The 19,928-nt window shown below is 50.8% G+C and overlaps 8 protein-coding genes across 8 annotated transcripts; 2 read left to right on the forward strand and 6 right to left on the reverse strand.

Annotated features, from left to right (window-relative positions):
* Positions 1-49: 49 nt before the first annotated feature.
* On the reverse strand, positions 50-1,191 carry A1O9_01712 (uncharacterized protein; the record flags this gene model as incomplete). Its single annotated transcript, XM_013410870.1, has 4 exons — positions 50-147; positions 261-473; positions 511-670; positions 727-1,191. The coding sequence occupies 4 exons, from the start codon at positions 1,189-1,191 to the stop codon at positions 50-52; spliced, it is 936 nt and encodes a 311-aa protein (XP_013266324.1).
* A 3,913-nt stretch (positions 1,192-5,104) lies between these two features.
* A1O9_01713 (uncharacterized protein) lies at positions 5,105-6,440 on the reverse strand (the record flags this gene model as incomplete). The annotated part of the gene is made up of 3 exons (XM_013410871.1): positions 5,105-6,076; positions 6,226-6,338; positions 6,392-6,440. The coding sequence occupies 3 exons, from the start codon at positions 6,438-6,440 to the stop codon at positions 5,105-5,107; spliced, it is 1,134 nt and encodes a 377-aa protein (XP_013266325.1).
* Positions 6,441-6,968: 528 nt separating this feature from the next.
* On the forward strand, positions 6,969-7,412 carry A1O9_01714 (uncharacterized protein; the record flags this gene model as incomplete). The annotated part of the gene is made up of 1 exon (XM_013410872.1): positions 6,969-7,412. One exon carries the CDS (start codon positions 6,969-6,971, stop codon positions 7,410-7,412), a length of 444 nt encoding a protein of 147 aa, XP_013266326.1.
* Positions 7,413-8,100: 688 nt separating this feature from the next.
* Positions 8,101-8,901, reverse strand: A1O9_01715 (DNA-directed RNA polymerase III subunit RPC8; the record flags this gene model as incomplete). Its single annotated transcript, XM_013410873.1, has 5 exons — positions 8,101-8,296; positions 8,357-8,420; positions 8,470-8,556; positions 8,620-8,716; positions 8,782-8,901. The coding sequence occupies 5 exons, from the start codon at positions 8,899-8,901 to the stop codon at positions 8,101-8,103; spliced, it is 564 nt and encodes a 187-aa protein (XP_013266327.1).
* Positions 8,902-9,361: 460 nt separating this feature from the next.
* Positions 9,362-10,609, reverse strand: A1O9_01716 (uncharacterized protein; the record flags this gene model as incomplete). The annotated part of the gene is made up of 1 exon (XM_013410874.1): positions 9,362-10,609. The coding sequence occupies one exon, from the start codon at positions 10,607-10,609 to the stop codon at positions 9,362-9,364; it is 1,248 nt and encodes a 415-aa protein (XP_013266328.1).
* A 672-nt stretch (positions 10,610-11,281) lies between these two features.
* Positions 11,282-12,931, forward strand: A1O9_01717 (uncharacterized protein; the record flags this gene model as incomplete). The annotated part of the gene is made up of 1 exon (XM_013410875.1): positions 11,282-12,931. One exon carries the CDS (start codon positions 11,282-11,284, stop codon positions 12,929-12,931), a length of 1,650 nt encoding a protein of 549 aa, XP_013266329.1.
* A 278-nt stretch (positions 12,932-13,209) lies between these two features.
* A1O9_01718 (uncharacterized protein) lies at positions 13,210-14,748 on the reverse strand (the record flags this gene model as incomplete). Its single annotated transcript, XM_013410876.1, has 1 exon — positions 13,210-14,748. The coding sequence occupies one exon, from the start codon at positions 14,746-14,748 to the stop codon at positions 13,210-13,212; it is 1,539 nt and encodes a 512-aa protein (XP_013266330.1).
* A 2,046-nt stretch (positions 14,749-16,794) lies between these two features.
* On the reverse strand, positions 16,795-18,106 carry A1O9_01719 (uncharacterized protein; the record flags this gene model as incomplete). The annotated part of the gene is made up of 2 exons (XM_013410877.1): positions 16,795-16,919; positions 16,960-18,106. 2 exons carry the CDS (start codon positions 18,104-18,106, stop codon positions 16,795-16,797), a joined length of 1,272 nt encoding a protein of 423 aa, XP_013266331.1.
* Between the last annotated feature and the right edge of the window lie 1,822 nt (positions 18,107-19,928).

Consider the following 19,928-nt stretch of genomic DNA (forward strand, 5'->3'; position numbering starts at 1 on the left):
TATCACCTCGTTGCCAATCAGAGGTGGGCAGACTCAAAGTACTTCGAGATTACGCATAGATGCTAGAGTTGTCCCATAGGGTTGTAAAGAAATTGAGTTTAGTCCTTCCTTGGAGTTCCGCGATCGTTGATAAGAGCTCCGAAGCTCCTAGAGGTTGATTTTAGCCATCAAAGACGATGAATGTTTGTGAAAGTCTCGCCATGAGCCAATATAGCGCTTCTACAAGCATGTCCGCTTCGGACCTTCATCTAACGACTTACGAAGAGCGCGGATGAATCCTCCAGGTAGACTTGGCAGACCCTGCAATAATTGCTTCAATAGACTTTTCAGAATATCCAGAGGGTTCTGCTCATTGCGCTTTGAGATATCGAAGTAGACGTAAGCAACTGCAACGCTCGGATTGGACTTGTATTTGGCGCAAAGACAATCCACAACCAGTGAGGCAATGAATGTCTTCCCTGATCCTGGAGGGCCTAGACAAAATAGAGTTTGGCTGTCCTCACTACTCACATGTGTGCCAATCCCAGCGCTCAGATGGAGGTACGACCAAGTGTCCAGGTTCCTCCTCTCTCCTACTTGATAGGTCTTTCTGGTGGACCGAAAAATCGAACGCTCCAAGCCGATCATAGAGCGCTTTACTTCTCAGGTCTTCATCACCACCTATATGAGACTGTATTTTCAAAGAATCTTGTTCTACGAGTAGTCCTTTCTCGCTGCTTCTCTTACCTTCAAGTTCAAGAGTCCTATCGAACCATCGTAGATGATCAAGGAATGCCGTATTATCACAACCCAACCTAACTTCATCAATTTAGTCCAGCAGGAGATTATCACCTCTGGTTCCATGGTAGCTTCGTTAAAACCTGCTGCCCGGATATATTGAGGATCAAGATGGCGAACTTCCTGAAGGGCCCGCCGCGTGAGTGGTACGGTTGCCGCGGGCAGATATGTAGAGTCAGCCTCGTTCTCATGAAACGATGCAGGTTCTCCAAGATCATCCGGAAAATCATTTGTTGCTGACAATGCAGGTAAATGTCGCCGTCGATTAGCCACATGAGACTCGAGAGACGAGTTCTTGTCAGAGTCGGATTCAACATCTTCTTCAGGAGGCAAGGCTATTAAAGCATTGCTTTCAAGATGACATGCGATGTGTCTCTGGAGTTTGTGTTTATGCGAAAAGGTTTGCAAGCACATAGGGCACGGGCGACTACTGGTTTTCCGGGTTATTTCTCTTGCACTGACAAGTTCTGGTGCTAAGAGTTTTGGGGCGTTGCCGGGGTGCTTGGAACAGACATGTTCTTCGTAAAGGACTTGTTCTGGAAAAGTACATTCATGACACAGGTTGCAATTCCAGACTCTCCGGTGCATCCTCTGTTTATGCATATTCCAAGTCTGATAATCGTAGAACATCTCATTTACGTCGTCACATTCCGGATATGTGCAATGGTATGGTTGCAAATCGTAGCGAAGATGGTCCCTACAAACATTAGATTCTAGAACAAATAAATTCAAGGCATTGATATTTGTCACCTCCAGACGGACTCCTGCGTTGCTCGACAAGGGCAGAGGAAGAAGCAGTAAGGGCACTCGAAGTTGACCATCCTTTGTTTGGCGTTCATTGGGGGAATCGTCCTCGTCAGACAGCAGTTCCACGGAATTATCGTTGGGGTCGTGCTCTTCTGAGGACTCCTTTTGCTATTGTCTGAACAATTCGACAAGGCCAATATACTCCCGTTGTTTGAGAGTGATGAAGTAGTCCTTGAAATCGGGAGATATATGCCTGTACATATCGATTTTCTGGATTGCGGGCACTTTACGGCTTGCTGGGTAACGAATTTGAAGAGTTAGGCCAGAAAGCTGGTCAATTATTGAATTAATGTCTCCGAGTAATAGCGAGCACTCAGTCTCAGGATCGCCTGCTTCAGAGGCGATACCGCAAACGACTATATCGACATCCGACCGAAGACTACTAGTATCATCAAGCAGAGTGTCAGTAGCATGCTTCTCAGAAGTCTGATCGTCGTCTTCATTGCTATCAATCAGTTCAAACGGTAGCCGCTTTCCAGATTCAATGTCGTCGACTAATTCGCGATTTGTCAATTTTCGTGGATGATCAGAGGCCTTGGGGATTTGTACTCACTCCTCTGGACGGTGTTCCCTAGTGCTTCCAGAAGACTGCTGGCGAAAGAATGAATTTGATCATTGCCTCTCAGACTTCAATCTAGAGATGCATGGGTAGGATTGAAGAGCCCAACGTTGGACGACCAGATAATGAACGTATCCTTCGCGGCTTCGATCTCTGCAGCCGCTCCTCGGAAAGAGACTTGATATTATGCTGGCGAAGAGTGTGCTGAAGTGTATGGTAGCGCCGCCATACGATTTGCCCTTGCTCCGATAGCGTTCTGTTCTGAGCTTCATTCATGTTGCATGGCAGCAAAACATGCTGATCCAGACAAGGCTGAAGCTGACTCGAAGACAAGAAGAGGAAGAAGCGCGAGTACCAGGTATATATGGAGGAGAGAGTTCAAGCCACACAGGAAGGAGCCCCACACCGACGTGGCACCTTCCTGAGTCGATCCGCTCCGTCCTGCCGTCCTGCCGTTTAGCTTTACATCTTGATATCTTTACTTCTCTCAGTCTCACCAGAGACATGAACCTTCTCAACCACTTTCAAGTTTACCCAAAATGGTAGCAGGCGTAGAGACAGCGGGCCTTGTTCTCGCTGTATCCCACTGCTGATTACCGCACTTGACAAATGGTATGCAGGGGTTGCGAAGACCAAGCAAATCACTGGACTCCGCAAAAAAGATCGTGAAAGGCTGGCTCTCAAAATCAAGGGCTTAGTGACCAAGTTGACTTGGCACGACGTGCTGCTGAACATCAATCTGAAGACTTATATTTCTTGCAGACGACGAGCTGGTCTTGGATGATCTACCAAGAGATTTCAGGCATCATCTCTGGACGAGGTCATCCAGCACGGCCTCGAGAACTACCTACGCTGGATTGGTGGAAATGAGGCAATAGCCGCATTCAAAGGCGTCATGGAGAGATCTGAGTCACTAATTAAGGACATGGCAGAGACTTTCACACATGATGGACGAGATCCTCAGGTAATGGAAGCCCAACTGTCAAGCCCTGGAATCTGACCCCGTTCAGACCAATTACAGAGACCTGAAAACACTGCATGAGTTTCTCGCCCAGTTCTCTCGTCGAAGCACATTTGGTGGACACTTCGGCTTCACACTCCATAAGAAGGAAATAGACCGGCTGGCCAAGGAGTTGGAGAATGTCTCCCGCCCAATTGGATCCTTTGTGGCTGACGCGGGACATTTGGATAAGCTGATGGCACATTCGACATCCGAGAAGAGCTCCAAGCAGCTCAAGAAAATAACCAGGCAACTCTATAGCCGAAGAAGACAAGCATTTACTCTACACACGGCATTTCAGACGGGCTGGATGCACAATTGTCAACGCACCGAACACAATACCCATCTCCTCCTTCATCTGGATTCACAGTCAAACACCACAGCTTTCCCTGCCGAGTCAGAATTTCATGTCTTCTTTCAATGGTTCCACGAGGCCGAGCTGGCACCTCAATAGAAAGACTCTGCCGTGATCATGAACACTAACTCCCTTATTCTACCAGCTTCCACGGTAGGAACATCAAAGTATACTGCTATAAATTCCACATCAGAAATCCACGAAATCTAATACTGCTACCTTGACCAGAACACCAACCGTGAAACTTCCAGCAAATAGTACAACCTGCGACAAAGTTACCGACATCTGCCATCAAATCTGTCTCGCCCACGGCACCAGCGAGGACATTCGACTCCACGTGTCCGACGACAACCGCTTGTACTGCGTCCAAGGCACGAATTCTCAAACACAAGCACAGCGGAATAAAATCCGAGTCATACATCCCACTCCCTGTCTACTAAGCCTGGACAACTACCTCACGTCAACGCGATGAAAGCTCCTCGACCGAAAACGCATGGAGCTGGCCATCAAACTCGCCTGCTCGATCTTGCAGTACAACGAGACGCCATGGTTCGCGCGGGGCTGGCGGAAGGAGCACATCTACTTCTTCGCCTTTCCCTTCTACCACTACCCCTGCACCCGGCACCACCATCCCACCACCACCCAGCACCACAGAACCCCACAAAACACTCCTCGACCTAGCCGCACTGCTGATGGAACTGTACAACTGCACGATGTTTGAGGATTGGGCACGCCAGAACTACTCACCAGTGAGTCCGCCACAGCTCGAGGACGGGGACTGGAAGCGCATGTACGCGACCAAGTGGTACCGTGCGGCAATGCCACGTGACGCCGACTTTCGCGGCGTCGTCGGTGTCTGTCTCGCGCCGCACCCGCTGGAGCAGTTCGAGTCCAGCTGGGAGGATGAGAACTTCCGTTGTGCCTTTTACGAACATGTCGTAGCGCCTCTTTTGATCTTAGCGTTTTGTGCGGAGTTTTTTTTCCTTTTCAGAGTCATGGTCTAGGCACTGCTGTTGTGTGAGCGGGTTTTATACCCCCTTTTGCCGCATCAGATTGAAATGATTTCGTCCTTTGAACCATATCTTGCCATGCTCTCCAGTTGAAATCGTTGGTCAATTGTGTCTCGGTCTAAATTGAACTAGAGGAACTGAACGGCAAGGACGAGCAGAAAAGCTACTTTCATGACGTGAACATCAGACGCCCGGCGGGTGGAAAACAAGAAGTTCAAGTATTCATGGCATCTTTCTCATTCGCGGAAGCCAAGATACATAAGTTCATCTCGGTTCCAAAAGCTACCAGCAGCGGCGGTTGCTGATTGGCAATCCCTGACCAAGAAAAGTTGTAGTCGCTTTGGGCCAGCTCAACTCGTTTTAGTTTTTGTAGAACGGATGATCTCCGCTGGTAAAGGCTACACACGAATCTGGATGGTCCGTAAACCCGTTCGTCGCTCCAGTATTCATTCAAACATGACCTCTTGGGAAACTTTTTCATCAAATCCTTCATATCTCTCAAAGTGACAGTGAAAGCTGAAGAAATTTGATATCTCTCAGGCAGAAGGTGAAAACGAGGCTTGATAGAAGAAGAGTCAATGGGGGCGGGTGCAGACTCAGTAGCCACCCCGTCCTCTGTAGCCTCCGCCGAAGCCACCTCCACGCCATCCGCCACGCATCATCTCGTCACTGTACATACGGCCAGGACCGCCACCTCGAAAGCCTCCCTGTCCACCATTGTAGAAGCCTCTCTGGGGAAGTGAGCCAGGGGCTGCTCCTGCACCAACACCATTACCATAATGCGAGGTGCGTGTGTTGTATGACGACGGGCGATCATTCTGACGGTACGAGCCTCGGTCTTGACGGCGTTCGTAGCGGTCATGATCACGCTCCCTATTTCTATCTCTATCGCGATCACGCTCTCTTTCTCGCTCATAGTCTCGGTCTCGATCTCTGTCACGATCCCGGCGGGGTTCATTTCTTCTTTCGTCCTGCTGCTCGGCTTGTGAATCGTCAAATCCGTACCGGCTATCTTGCACGTCGGGTTCCCCATGTCGGGAGTCATGGTCATTTCGATCATCGTAGGCTGCTGCAGAAGGCTCATTGGCCAACTCGACACCGTCCATGGCATTATCATGGACTGGATCGGGAGCTGGATCTAGTGGAGCCGGTCCGGTGGAGTCGATTAGATCTGTCTGCTTGACTTGTGGGGCATGGATGGACGAAGTTGAAGATTTCAGAGATAATCGTAGAATTCGGCCGTCAGCCTTCTGTTGGTCATACATGGAAATCACTCTGTCGGCGATATATTTCTCTGTGAAGGTCATTTCTGCAATGACGGTAGGAGTTGTAGAGACCAGGCGACATGACAGCAAGGCACTAGAACCTGTGCTATCCAGGATCTCGTCTGCCAGCGCGGATTCTATGTCGGCAGCCGTCGTACCCGGGGCAAAATTGCGGGCTTCAACCACAAACGGCCCAGCTTTCCCTTTGATGCTGAAACCTTGGCCTATCGTTCGTGGCTGCGTCGGGATGACATTGGCCTGACCAGAATTTAGGGCGGAGGCGATGCGATTTGAACGGGCAGTCTGTGGTTTGGTAGAAGACGGTCGCGAAGGAGGGTTGAAGGAGTTGCTTCTTGGGGAGCCAGTGCTGTTAACGGAGGAGGATCGCTGCAAAAGCACGGTCAGCACTTGGACGCGCAATCATAACTTGATCGCCACTGCGCATGGCTTACCTTTGTGATTCTGCTTGCTAGATCAGATGTGCGAGGGTTTGATCTAGCTGACTTTTTGTCTTTCTTCTTGCCAAAGATCTCATTGGCGAGGGCCTCATTCTTCTTCCTGCGATCTAGTGGTTGTTGTCAGTGGCCCAGCTGTCACGTAGCACTAAACAAAACTCACCCGCTGCAATGATGGAGTCAAAGCTGACGGCGGTGTTTGCCTTGGCCATTTTGGGGGAGTAATCTTAGGCCAGATATCATGTATGAGGTGGAAGTGAGGCAAGGAAGAAATGTAGGTTGAGTTGACCTTTTGAGCGGCGGTTGTGGTGGTGGTAACGGCGACGAGGTCCGCGAAGTCGGGAAATGGGAAAGGGTGGGCTGCTCCTGGTTACTCCTTCCGCGTCCAAAGTTCAAAAGTCCACTAAATAAAAAAGGCTTGGCGGTCGCGATTTCCGCAGTTCATTCTTCCATTGTCCACCAAGGCATTATACCTACAGCTTCATCAGCCAACACCCTTCTCTTCGTTGTAGGCGCTCGCCTTTGTCTCAATCCCCTCTGTCCAGAGAGCTGTCTCCATTATGTCAACCGCCCTTCGACCCGTCCTCCGTCCTCAACATCTCCCCAGTCTCCCATCCTCCGCATCAAACTCAACAACCTATATATGCCAGTCATGTCGACATGCACGTCTCCTGCGCCGTCCCAAGCGGCCATATACATTCACTCAATTGGTCACCCTGTCTGATGGTAGCGCCTTCACAATGCGTACCACCTCTCCAGTCCCCGTCTACCGGTCGACAAGAGATACCCGGAATGCTCCTCTGTGGAACCCGACCTCAAAGGACCTGTTGTCAGTGGAGGATGACGAGGCTGGACGTTTAGCCGGTTTCAGAGCTAGATTCGGACGCAGCTTTGATGCAGCTTCGACGACTGCCACAGCCACCACGACAAAGACTGATGACGCTGTCGAAGATCCGGTTGAGACGGACCCTGTCAAAGCAGCAGTCGACAGCCAAGTTGATACGAAAGGTCATTCAACCGAAGCACTGCCCGGCCACGCAAGGCGGAAGCAGAGAAACATTCAGTTTGAAGATGAAAAGAATGAGTTTGAGGAGGATGATATGAACCTTCTGGACTTGATCAACTCCTTTGGTCGCCAACAGGCGCAGCAACCGAGCAATAAGGGGAAGGATGAAAATAAATAGAGGATTAAGGAAACTTGTTCATTGTAACATATCATTGTGTACATCATAGATACTACGAGCCCGGCGTCCTCAACTCAGAAGGATTGCAACAATCTATTGGGGAGCTAAAGAGCCTTCGTTTTCAACTAGAGTCATCTCCACATGGTAAATTTGCTGTCTGGTCGACTCACAACTCGGTCCTCGGGGCCGTCTCTGAGTAGCAGTCTACACGAGTAGGTTAAACTCAACCCAATCCAGTTCTCGTTGTATAGGCGTAGCAGGAGCATGCCCAGCTCCGCTGTGCCCATTCATCAAGCAGTCGCGTTTTGCCTTCAGATGCTGAGGCCTCCTCTCCGTGTAGCCCAGTACGGAAGTTCTTGCTTCTGGTCATGACACATTGGGCAGGACCAGTATCAGCTGACTGATGTGCAGGCGTAAATCCGTTTGTAGGTTTAGAGCTGGCGATCTGAGGCATAGGAGTGAGAGACATTTCATTTAGACCCTATCTCAATCTCTGCGTCAAGTCTGAAATCCGTTTTAAACAGGTTGAGACCTTTGGCCAAGTCTTCGAGACAATATGATAAGACGTGATAGAGTCGGATGTTTAATAGCAGCGGCTTGAATTGTTACCACCATTCAACGCCTCCCAGCCCGGCTTCAGCCATGGATGCCTATCAAAACTGTTAGAGAGGAGATTCCAATTCATGCTTCATACGCTGCTTACCTCGATGGAGAAAGGCACTGCACGCTCCTGCACCGCATCACCTCCGGCACTCTTGGTTGGGGCTTTGGGTGCTTGATCCTGCCACTTCTCTGATTCGACTCGGACATTCACGACCGTGCCGATATCGAACCAGAGCTCGGATTCTTCCGTTCTCCATAACCATGTTTTTTCGGCTTCGTTGCTGTGAGGTGATTAGCTTACAATCTCACGAAATCTATGGATTCTGACGGCATGGTCTTACTATTCGCATCCCTCGAAGAGCATCGTCTGGGGAACAAATATGTCTTCAAAGAATTGCGTGGTGACTAGCATATATCAGTAGGAGATGCTTGTTAAAGTTGTGGTAAGTCTGACTCTGGATGCCCGCCGGAGTACAATTTTGCACTGTGCCTGTGATGATTTCACCTTTGAAAGGTCGGAACACGATCATGCGGAATTCAACTGGGAGCTACAATCAGTTCTAGAGTTCCTGGTTTCAAGCTCGTGGAAATGAGCTTGACGGACCGTTGACGTTGGCATTTCCAGTCCCGTTACCTATCAACCCGTCTGAAGCCTTTAAGAGATCGTACATGCAAATACACAGTCCGACTTTCTGCAAGACCTGTTTTGTAGAATATAAAGGTTAGAAAAGGCGGACAGATTGGTTATCCAGAAAGTACAACACACTTTGTTGGAGTATTTCTCGTTGATCCTGTCTTCGAGATCATCGCGGGTGATCTGGTTGTTGCGGAACCCGTGCGGCGGGATCTGGACGAGATCGGAGATTGTTGTCTGAATCGTCAGCATCTGGACAGTTGAAGCCAGGCCTCCGAGTTGACATGACCTACAAGAATGAACATGTTTGTCAAGGCACTTGTGGCGTTTCGAGATCTTTGAAAATTGGAAAGATATTGTCAAGCATATTCCGAGCATACAATCAAGCCTTTCAGATTCCTAGTAGGAATGGGACATTTCCAATTTCACATCGCTGGTGAGAAGGAAGGGCAGTGGATTTCATGTCGTGGGATGCGTGGACACTTGATGCCAAGGCTTTGGAATCCAATACGACCAAAACTTTTGCCAAACCGACCTGGCGGAGACGATATCCGATAACCTGGTGATCATGAAGCAGTAGTGACAGCATAAGCCCGTAGGAGGCAGCCTTTGGAAATAGTATCCCGTTCGTGCACTGTGTCACGCGCTGGCGAAGACTAGATATCCTGTCTGATTCATCCTATTCGTCATCACCTATAATTATACATACATATCAACCATGTGGCCAGAAATTCGTCCACTCAACCGTGATGTACGCCGCAGCTGGCTGGGACCGCAGACTCGAAAACATCTCTGCTATCAGGTACAATCTCGCCAACACATACAAGATCAAGCCAATCGCATGGATCACTCGATGAAATGCAAACCAATCACGGACACTCACTCGGTCACTGGTCGAGTGAAAATAGCTCTCAGATTGGACGTGCCCATACCAAATGTTGGGGAGCACTCGCTTCAGTACGAAAGACACCACGGTGCTGGTCAGCCATGCTGCCGGTATCGAAACAGAGATTATTATGCTGCATATTCGCCACAGCAGCCTCTCGACTGGGGTGGGAAAGTGAAAATTCCAGGCCAGGCAATGGAGACCACCAAAAACGAGGCAGAAGAATACCGTAAGCAATCCCCATATGTTGATATGATCGAGCACAGATAGCACGGCGGATGCGGACACGCTTGCCAGAGGGTATTTCTGATAGCTGTAGGTTACAACTGAGACAGGGTTTGCCTGGTCATGCTGCACCCTATTGTCGTCGAACATGCCACGAAGTTCCACTGGTTCGGGTTGAATGCGGAGAGGGATAGGCTCGTTTACATCCATTGGCTTACTCCACCAGAAGACGGAGATAATTATTGCACAAGGGATGTAAGCGAGGGTGGCGATTTCTATCGTAGTGATGGGTAAGTGTTGGATGGCCCTTGCGATACACTGGGCCAGCAGCCACAGCGCTTGTATAAGTGCGACAGCCTTCACCAGAGAGTCGGCCTTGCCTTTGTCTTCAATGACAGCCTTCACTGGGATATCGCTTGGATCGAGGAGGCCGTCTGTGAGTAAAGCCAGAAGGGTATCGGGACTCAGCCAACCGTTCTCCCAATTTGACTTGTTGTCATTAGACGCCATAGTAAACCCACCCATGCCGGCAAAGAATGAGTGCATTACTGTCCACACTCTACCACCGACACGCGGTTTGGAACAAAAGCGCGAGGTAAGGTGTCTCGCGTGCGTGTACTCAGACCAAGAGATGAAGACGATGACCTCAGGGGCAAAAGCTGCTATGAGTAAGCAAATCGTCTTGTCTAGTAGTCTCTGGGGTGGCGATGCGCGTGGGGTGGCGATGTTCGGATGCACTATGGTCCAGCAGCAGACAAAGATGGTAAAGAGACAAGAGACGATGATATCGAAGGTTCCTCGAGTATTTGGTTGGGATACCCAGCCGACTTCAGAGGGTTCTTCACCCATGGTCCATTACATTCCAAGGTCAGCATGACAGGAGGTGCTCCGCTGATCATACATATAGATTTCTCTGAAAAAACCTTCGATGTTGAATTCGGTCAGCAATGAGATGAACAGGTGTTCCTGCAAAGTTGTGTGGTGCCCTTTTGGCAATCCTAAGATTAAGCCTGGCGCTGTGGCTGAGTTAACTGGGGCGGCTATGGACCAACCAGCGCGACCAGGTTCATCCCATGGGGAGGAGGAATCTGCGACGAATGTAGTTCTCCCTGAGTCAGTAGTTCATATATTGTATGCGTCGTATCAGCAGTCAGGATCCCTTCCCTCATTCCACCCTGCAGCGTACTCTCCGTCTCAGAAGAGATTCCAAGACAAGGGCAGTGGCCAAAGGGATGAGACGAGGCTGAAAGGGCGATGCTCCTCAGCCTTGTTCCGGATAGGCTAGTTAAAGCGTCAAGAGTTCGGGGGCAATTTAGGCAAGCTTGCCGCCAGTGGCCTTCCTTCCCTTAATTCGCCTCGGACCATCCGCAAGGTACCCGCAGAGAGATTTGATTCTTCAAGCACATATGCGCCTTTCAACATCTATTCTTACCGAGACGGTGTATCCATCAGAACTCTGTCAACATGACTCGATAGTATAGAGCCAGAAATGGTTCCAACCCCTCAGAAAATCCTCCAACAATGTCGAACCAGCCGTTCGCCTATCCTCCACCTCCACCTCCACCACCGAGACAAACTACGGATGTCAGTTCTCAACAGAGCAATGGATATCATTATGGACGTGGTGCCTACAGAGGCGGTGGAAATTCCTATCGGGCTAAGAGCCGAGGTGGCGTTGGAGGAGGGTTCTCCGATCGCCCTCAAAACACCCACTGGCAAGGACAGAATACTTCCACAAGACCTTTCACACATCATTCGCCTCGAGGAAACTCCAACCTGAACCCTGCTCAAAAGCGAAACCATACTGCTGCATTTACCCAGCCAAATACCCATCGCCCCCGGCCTACTGCACCACCTGCTGTCCCAAGCTTCAACGCCTCAATTGCACATCTTCTTCCAGTCAAGCCATCCGCGAATTCGGCGCCTACCCCAAGTCCATCCCAGGCATCAAACCCCCAAAAGCCTCTAGCAAAACCTAAGAAGAACCTTCTAGGCCTCACCCCATCCCACCCAGATGACTCCGCGTCATCCTCCGAGGATGAAGACGAAGAGGCTCGCTTGTCCAGTAACCTAGACGCATCCACTGCCAATGCAGCAGCGCCAGGACTATCTTTTGCATATAAAGGGCAACTCTCATCTTTACGGACCGCGGCAGAGATTCAAGCATGGATAGCCGAGCGGAAGAAACGATTTCCAACGGTTGCCAAGGCAGATGCGGCAAAGAAGGAGAGGGACGAAAAGAAACGGAAGTGGGAGGAGGAAAAGGCTGAGAAGAGGAGGAAGATGGAAGAAGAGCGAGCCGAGAGGAGGAGGAAGATGGAAGAGGAGCGAGCCGAGAGGCAGCGGAAATCGGAAGAAGATAGAAAAACCAGAGATCTTGCAAGACAGATGTCTGCCGTTGAGAAGGAAATCCAGACGCAGAACCGGATCAAGGAGAAAGGTGCCATCGCTAGCCCCGCCAGTAAGGCGGAAGCCTTAGCTGAGAAATTCCGCAAAAGGGCTCTCAAAGCTGAGAAGGCACTGAAGAAGGCGGAAGAGGCATTGCGGGTTGCCAAGGAGAAGCAAGCTAAAGCGTTGGATGGACAGGACCGCATGGTACAAGAAGCAGAGCCCCAAGTCGAACCTGGCACTGAACCAGCAAGTCACGCCATGGTGGACCCAGACGCAACCTCCTCTTCAGGATCCTCTGCCACAAGCAGCGACGACTCCGGGTCTGATTTATCATCGGAGGGGGAGAGCGATAGTGATGCATCCTCTGCCACTCCCGAGACCATCAGCACCAAGGACTCAAAGCTTCTCAACGTTTCAGCACTACCATCTGCTCAAACTATCAAGGCACCCAAAAGGTCCCGCCCCTGCGGCAACTTCATGAAGTATAAACGCTGCCGATACGGCTCGAACTGCCGGTATTCACACGATCTGGGCGGCTCTTCAGGACAGGATCCGGACAGCACTCAAGGGCAAAAGAGGGGTGCTGCTGCTGGAAAGGACCAGAAGGGGAGAAGCTTGGGTGCGAAGGACACCAAACCAGCACGAAGGAAAGGCCTGTATCAGGTCATGGTGGAGAAGGAGGAGGAGGAGGCACGCCGGAAAGTGGCAGCGATGATTCTCCGGTTGGGCGAGCAGGGGCTTTTCGAAGAGCCCGAGGGGCCATCGTCCAGTACTATTTGAATTGGGTTCTGTTAGGTAGGGAATGTGTGTTGAGATCGTCTTTCCGACACTAACTGGAAGGCCAGCTTAGCAATTAAGATGAGTTCACTTGCCTCATTTCTCTCTATGAATTCTCTGACATAGGTAGCGATGGCTAAACAAACCCTCTGCCTATATGCAAAGTACGTTATCCATCCTGATATAAAATTACTGTACAACATCATCCACCACTCTATCCTCACCGTCAGGCCCTATCTCTCATATTTAATTTCATCCCACACGAATCCCACTCCGTGCACCTAAAACTCATGCGCACGAAGCACACCCACAATCCAGTCGACCGCGTCCCGCGCCTCCCACAACCCCAGGACGCCCTTCCCGGCCGCAAGCGGGAAACAGTGCATCTGGCGCTCCCACACCAACCACCTCCCCGCGACGCCACACCGCTCACACTTCCGCATGAACAGCAGCGCGTCGGGCGCCAGCACGTCATGCGTGCCGACGATACCGTGCACGCGCACGCGGTTGCTCGCCAGCGCCTGGAACGCGGCGTCGCTGTTGAGCAGCGGCGAGACCTGTGCGTTGGTGACGAGCGCCGGGTGCGGGTGCGGCCCATCGGCGACCTCGGAGAGGTGTCTGGAGGTCGTGGGCGGAGAGGCCCACGCGCGCGCCACCCGTGAGGTGAGCGGGATGGTGAGCACCGGGTCAAATTTGTCGGCGCTGGCCATGGATGGGTTTACGTTGCGGAGGTCTACGACGGGGGAGATGGCGAGGATAGATGTCAGTGGGAAGCTTGGGTTAGTGGAGATGGAGGTGGGTGAGGAGGACGAGCGTTGGGGGGCTTGGTGGTGGTTCTCGACAGCCCAGAAGCCGAGCGAGAGCGCGATGTTGCCGCCGCTGCTGTCGCCCATCAGGGTGACCTTGTCGTGGGTCGTGTCTGCTGAGTGGAGGACCGCTGAGAGCCATTTCTGCATGATTGGGTAGGACTTCTCGGCCGGGGAGTTCGGTGCGAGCGGGTAGGAGACGAGGGTCATTTCTGGGATCAGGGTGTTGTCGCCTTGGTGTTTGGGTTGAGGTTGGTGAGCGTCCGACAGTGAAGAAGATGGAGAGGTGGTGGTGGAGGAGGAGGAGGCGGCGGCGGTGCGCTGCTGTGAGAGGTTCTTGGACAGCATGCTGAGGAATAGCCAGTGTTGGCTCGACGGTGGTGATTGGAAGCCTCCGCCGTTGAAGTAGTAGATCCGGTGTTTAGAGCAGCCCCGGTTACTAGATGTAGGATTGCCATTCTCGTTCGGGCAAGGTGATAGAGAAGAAGAAGAAGGAGAAGGATCGGTCTGCGAGGTACGATTTGACACTGTGGGAGATGAGGCAGACGCGAGCGTAGAAGCACTCGCGCTCAGGCACGTGGATTTCGGACGGAAGGTATACTGCCACACGCCCTCGAAGCAGGACTCGACGATGGCAACACCATTCCGATTCTTTGAGGCTGACAGGCGCGGGGATCCTGGCGGCAGTGGCTTACCCGGACGCACGAGGTTCGGCCGCAGTGGTCGGATGAGCGTGCGCACCACTCGGTATAGCAAGCTGATGTCTGAGCGGGTATTGATCTCTATCGACGAGGAAGAGGAGGCAGTTGTCCCATCAGCGGTGAGCTTGGGCGCTTGCTGCTCGCTCTGGCTCTGGCTCTGGCGTTCTGGAAATGCTGCTTGCGCCGCCGACGATAGTTGATTGGGTTGAGTGTGGTTCTGACGGACAGATTTCGTGGCATCTTCACCCGTCGTGGTGGTGGTGGTGGTGGTGGTGGTGGTGGAGTCTGATGAAGACATGTCCTTCTGCTCCATCTGGAATCGAACGAGAACTCGGGAGTTCCGCTACCAGCCTTGAAATCGTGTTCAACAATACGCCTCAGTACATATCAAGAACTCTTATCTTGCTTGTTCTATCTTCTAGCGTTGTGGAGATGAATAGGGGAAATACACCGAAGCGACAAAATCAAACGTTCATATATCCCGTTCGTACACGGCAGAGAGTTCGCGATATAGAGAGCAAATGCACCAATCCCCGAGGCACGCGTCGCGATAGAGTTAGAGTTTGTGGGGTTATCGTAGGAATGATACATATAAGTAGATAACTGCACGAATCGAATATGCTCGCACTCTCTGGCTTTGAGCAGCCTCGATCTCGATCTCGTTCAGTGGGGGGGAAGAAATAGCAAAAGATATCTGGATTCTTCAAGTAGACAGCAATATTCCCACAAGCTTGCTCACTACCGGACACATAGACAGATTTTTTCGTAGATCCTGGATTATTGTAGGCATTCAAGCTGCAGTTCAAGCTCCAAGTGTTGTTCTTTTGTCGAAGACCTCAGGTGGCCCAGGCACCCAGGCGGCCCAGAAGTCGTGACGTCGGTTGGCGTATTGTTGTACAGATACTTTATTTCTCTGCATCGCCCCTGAGAGAACGAATTCAGTTGGATATAAACAAATCATGACATGGGTTGTGAGATTGATTCTTGGATCGAAAAGGTATCGATTGCAAGCCATCATTTGCTGCAGGAGGTGCCGAACAGATGTTCATCTGAAAACCGTTGGCTTACTTGTACGTGATCTTGACCAGCTAACTCCAATACGAAAGAACTTATGACATTCGAGAAAGTACTGGTGACAAGACGTGTTTATATATGTTGGCTAAACACTGCTGCGTGACATGATGGCATATATCTAAACAGCTCGTGAGTTTGCAGAGGAATAACTAATAAGCGAGCAAAGGACGAAGGAGCTCTTCAACATCTCGGGTGACAACAGTCTTCTAGGCTTCTAGCTAACAAAGCTCTATCATTAGTCCTATGTATGCATCAGAAACACTTCGACCGAAGGCTGCGCCATTACGATGCGCCACCATCTCCCCTTCACCGTCACTATCATATTGTGTGATATGTCAAGGCCATCGTCAAACTGCATTCTCCAACCTTCCGTTCGACACAAGAGCAGGGATAAATGAATGTGGAGACCTACGCCGGAATTTGGAAACAAACAGTCGCGCAGGCCCAGGTCGTCGATTTCCAGGAGCTCGTTCAAGAAGAACACCAACGATGCATTGTCTGGCGGCTCAATCTTTGTGGATTTACTGTGAGGGTGTTGATGCATTCCTGTACGATGAATCCACACCAGCAACTCTTTGTGGTTGAGGAGATGGAGTGTGCTGATGCGTGTTGGCCGACATACCAGATGCTACACTTCGAGCAAGACTGCTACTTAGGAAACTGTCCACTGGTGAAGTTGTTACCCAGTCTGGTCGAGCAAGGCGTCTCTGGCTCGCCAGGTCTGGGCTGTGGCCGCGTTTATCACGCATAATCAATGGGCGGAGATGTGGATCCTCGGTATGGTTTGTGTTCGTCTCCGTCGGGCGAGAAGTGCTTGGTTGTCTAAATGCGGGTGGACTTTTGACCATAGAGCCTGGAGTAACTGAAAATAGCGGGCGGGAGTTATCATATTGCGGTCGAAGGCGAGGTCGGAGAGTTCGCTCCACTGGCTTCCTAGGTGTGCCGCTGTCGGGAGTTTGTCCTGGTCTGGCTTGGGTTGATATAATTGGACTTGGTGAAGCAGCTTTCGCGGTTGAACGGTTAGTTGCTCGATTCTCGGTGCTGGCGTCAGTCCTCACAAGCTGCTGTCGAGGGTTGAGACTTACGGACTGTCGCGGTCGTTGGGGTCTGACCGACGGCGATGAGTCTACCCGCGTAATGTCAGGAACCCTGTGAGCTTGCTGATTGATTCTTGTGTCTGGAGTCGCAGGAGGAACCACAGGGGCTGGCTGGTCCTGCTGAGTCCTGAGTGGGTTGTCTGGAGGATTGGATCCACCCATCGTCCTGAGCCTCCTCGGAATTGGAATTATTTGGGAATCCAGGACGCGCCGCGCCATTCGACGAGGCACGTTGTCTCCCTCCGTAGCGGGTTGCCGACGATGACCAATTGGCCCTGACCTGCAAGGACACCCGGTTGTAAACGCATCACGCCTGGAACCACAGTCGTAACAGAAGTCAATACCACACTCACACGACATGTGGGAGCAGCCGTCGATGCGTTCGACCAAGTTTCGACATCCAGGACACTGTTTCCATCTCTTGCTCTGAGCTAGTCTCTGATCTTCTTGTGTCATCAGATCTTGAACTTCCTTGCAATCGGTCTGGTTGACTCCAATGTGTTCCACTGAATTCTGTTTACATTCAGTACAGGTCCTAGTGTCACATTCGGTGCATTGGATGAATTTTCCCTGCGTGCTGCTGACCCGGGTTTGCTCGAAATAGTGGCTGCAAGTTTTGTTTGCACAGTAAATCGGATTTCGGTTACCGAACTCTTCAGCTACTGTGACATATCGTATGAGGATGTCTTCGTCCAAGTGATTTTGTATTGCTTCGACTTCGATGGCTCCACAGCATCTTGGAGGCCATGATCCTCTATTCACAGTCCCAGTACGAAACAGTCGGTTGAGGCATTGGCGACAGTATGCATGGCCACAGGTTATGAAGATTGGCTTTCTCACGTGTTCACGGCATGCCTGACAATCAACCTGCCGTTCATTTGGTTCATTCCAGTCTGGAGGCAGGGGAGGAGACCCTCTGGCGGCTCGAGACGCTGGTCCGTCAAACGGTGCTCTCTGAGGCACTTGGAAAGGCGTAGATTCATAAGGTCTCAAGGGGGGTGTGGAGGTGTAAGGAGAAATGTCTGGTGTATTCTCTCCATCCATCCCGATTGAACGCATGGCGTGATCAGGCTCAAACGGAGATTGAGCAAGGGGTATGCCAACTGGAACAGCTGGTTTCTCTTGACCCAGAACTACAATGGCAGCCTCTACTCCCTCTGGTGTAGGGTCAACTGGTGGGTTCTCATTTTTATGTGTAGCGTCGATGTCCATTCTGTCCACTTCAGTCTGGCTCACTGGCAGTTGAGGTGCGAGTAGATTATGCGGGGCTTCTATGTGCACGGTTGCAACAACTTCCACATGGGACAAGGTCACTGTGTCGGAGACTCCAGTCAAGAGATCGATGTACTGCTGAATTTGAGTCTTGTCAAAGGAAGGGGTCGGGGGGCCGACTCTCCGTAGAGTGACGAGAGGTACCTCAGGAGGAGAGCTGACCGGTGTCTCAGAGACAATCGGTTCCGCCAGAGAGGCTGCGGACGTCGTACTAGTGAATTCAGACATGATAGCTTGGGATTATCCGGAACTAGACGACTAAATGCGAATGCGGAATTGGAAGGTGGATGAGATGCTGCCAAAACAACTCCTGAGAAAGGTGGGGTTATCTGTAATCCAGAAGTCTACCGACCACTTGATAGGTGAATGCCAGCTCATAAGAGGGGTCCTCGGGCGCAGGCAGTCCGGTTTGCAACGCCCGACAAAGGTACAGCCTCGCCAGTTGGATCCCCCGGTCAGTGTGCACTTTAGCTTTCGTCCCTTTGGAACGCGGCACGCAGGCGGATGGTTTGGGCACAAAGAATGAGGGGAGAAGGGAAGGGGACTCAACTGAAGTAGACATGTGAAAGACGAGGCAGTGCTGAAGTATAAATGAAGTCAGAGGTGTTGTCGTTGGTGGGCGGGCTCCGTGATTCTGTGAGAGCCTTGGCTGCCTGGCGTCAGGCTGAAATCTCAACTGCGGAACCCGACCTCGTACTTTGGGTCCGATGAAAAGGCAGCCGCTTGTACCACTGGCTGGAGTCTTTGCCGAGCTGCAGAGTCAGTGACCAGTATGACCAGTCATATTGCAGTTGGAAGTCCAGTTGGCCTTGATCCCTACGATGCTAGGTTGTCCTTCCGATATTCACGTTCGAGACCAGCCTCTGCCTGGCCAGAAGGATGAACAAGAGGAGGTCAAGGAGGGGTGGGGGGTTTGTCGGTAGGAATCCCATCTGCAACTTGACCCACATTATATAGTTGAAGCACAACTTGTGAGCATGAAACAGGCTGATCTGCCTTGCCATCTTGGTGGGCCAGATATCGCTGTCGTCGCTGATTGTGTCCTCGTGGTGTTTGGATGAGGCCACTGGCGAGAAAGAGTGATTTGTCTGACAAAGGCCTCTGTCATGATCTGTTCACTGACGGTGGAATTGCCCTCGTCAGGTGAAAAGCATTTCAATCAGGCTCACTTAGGATTCGTGTGACAGACATTAGGTGACAAGAAGTCTGTTATTTATTCTAAAATGACAGCGTTTTGTCACTTATAGGTCCTGATTAAGTGTAGTCATGTGATGAACTAAGATATCTATGTTAAAGTACCTTGCTAGTAAATTTTAGATCCATGACCCACGTAGCGCCAAGTTTCTGGTATCCGGCTTTATGCCAAGCCTCTAAAAGTAGCTAGCGTCATGACCTCCGTCAAATATCCTCTGTCTGTCATCTCCTGCCATTTGACGGTCATTTTACTAAAGTGATGGACGAGCTCGACTCCTAATTACATATTAGATAGGCTCACTGCTGGTCGTGGACTCGGCAATCGCTGATTCATCCAAACCTCTCCCCTTTGGCTTGCCAGCTTTCTTTACAGCCCAACACCAGAAGCTGGAACTGCTTGTGCCAGCCGACAAGCAAGTAATTGATTGATTGATTCGTTGCTTTGAATCTGGCCAGCGAACAACCAGCAACAATGAATGATACTTCTCCAAGACTAGCAATGCTTTCAAAAGAATTACCCAAAATGAAAGGTTTGCAAGATAAAACAAAACATTCACACACAATGAGTGATCTTGGTCTTGCAGTGTGGAGTGAAGACTGTTCGATGCTCATTCACTGCCCTGAATTGTTTTGCTCACATTCCATTTCAGGTTACTTAATGGTGCAGTGCTAATCGTTCAATCTTCAAAACCTGAATTTTCTACATCATGCTAAGATCGAGGAAATTCGCTTACTAGGAAGTCTTGCAATCTCTAAAACTCTTTCAGCCTCATGATTTGATCGAAAACGCGCACGGACTGAGACATACGATTGTGGTTTTACAAACGCCAACGGGAGAATGATTTCTAGTGACCCC

This window comes from Exophiala aquamarina (assembly GCF_000709125.1).
Source record: "Exophiala aquamarina CBS 119918 chromosome Unknown aczIA-supercont1.1, whole genome shotgun sequence".
Lineage (NCBI taxonomy): Eukaryota > Fungi > Ascomycota > Eurotiomycetes > Chaetothyriales > Herpotrichiellaceae > Exophiala > Exophiala aquamarina.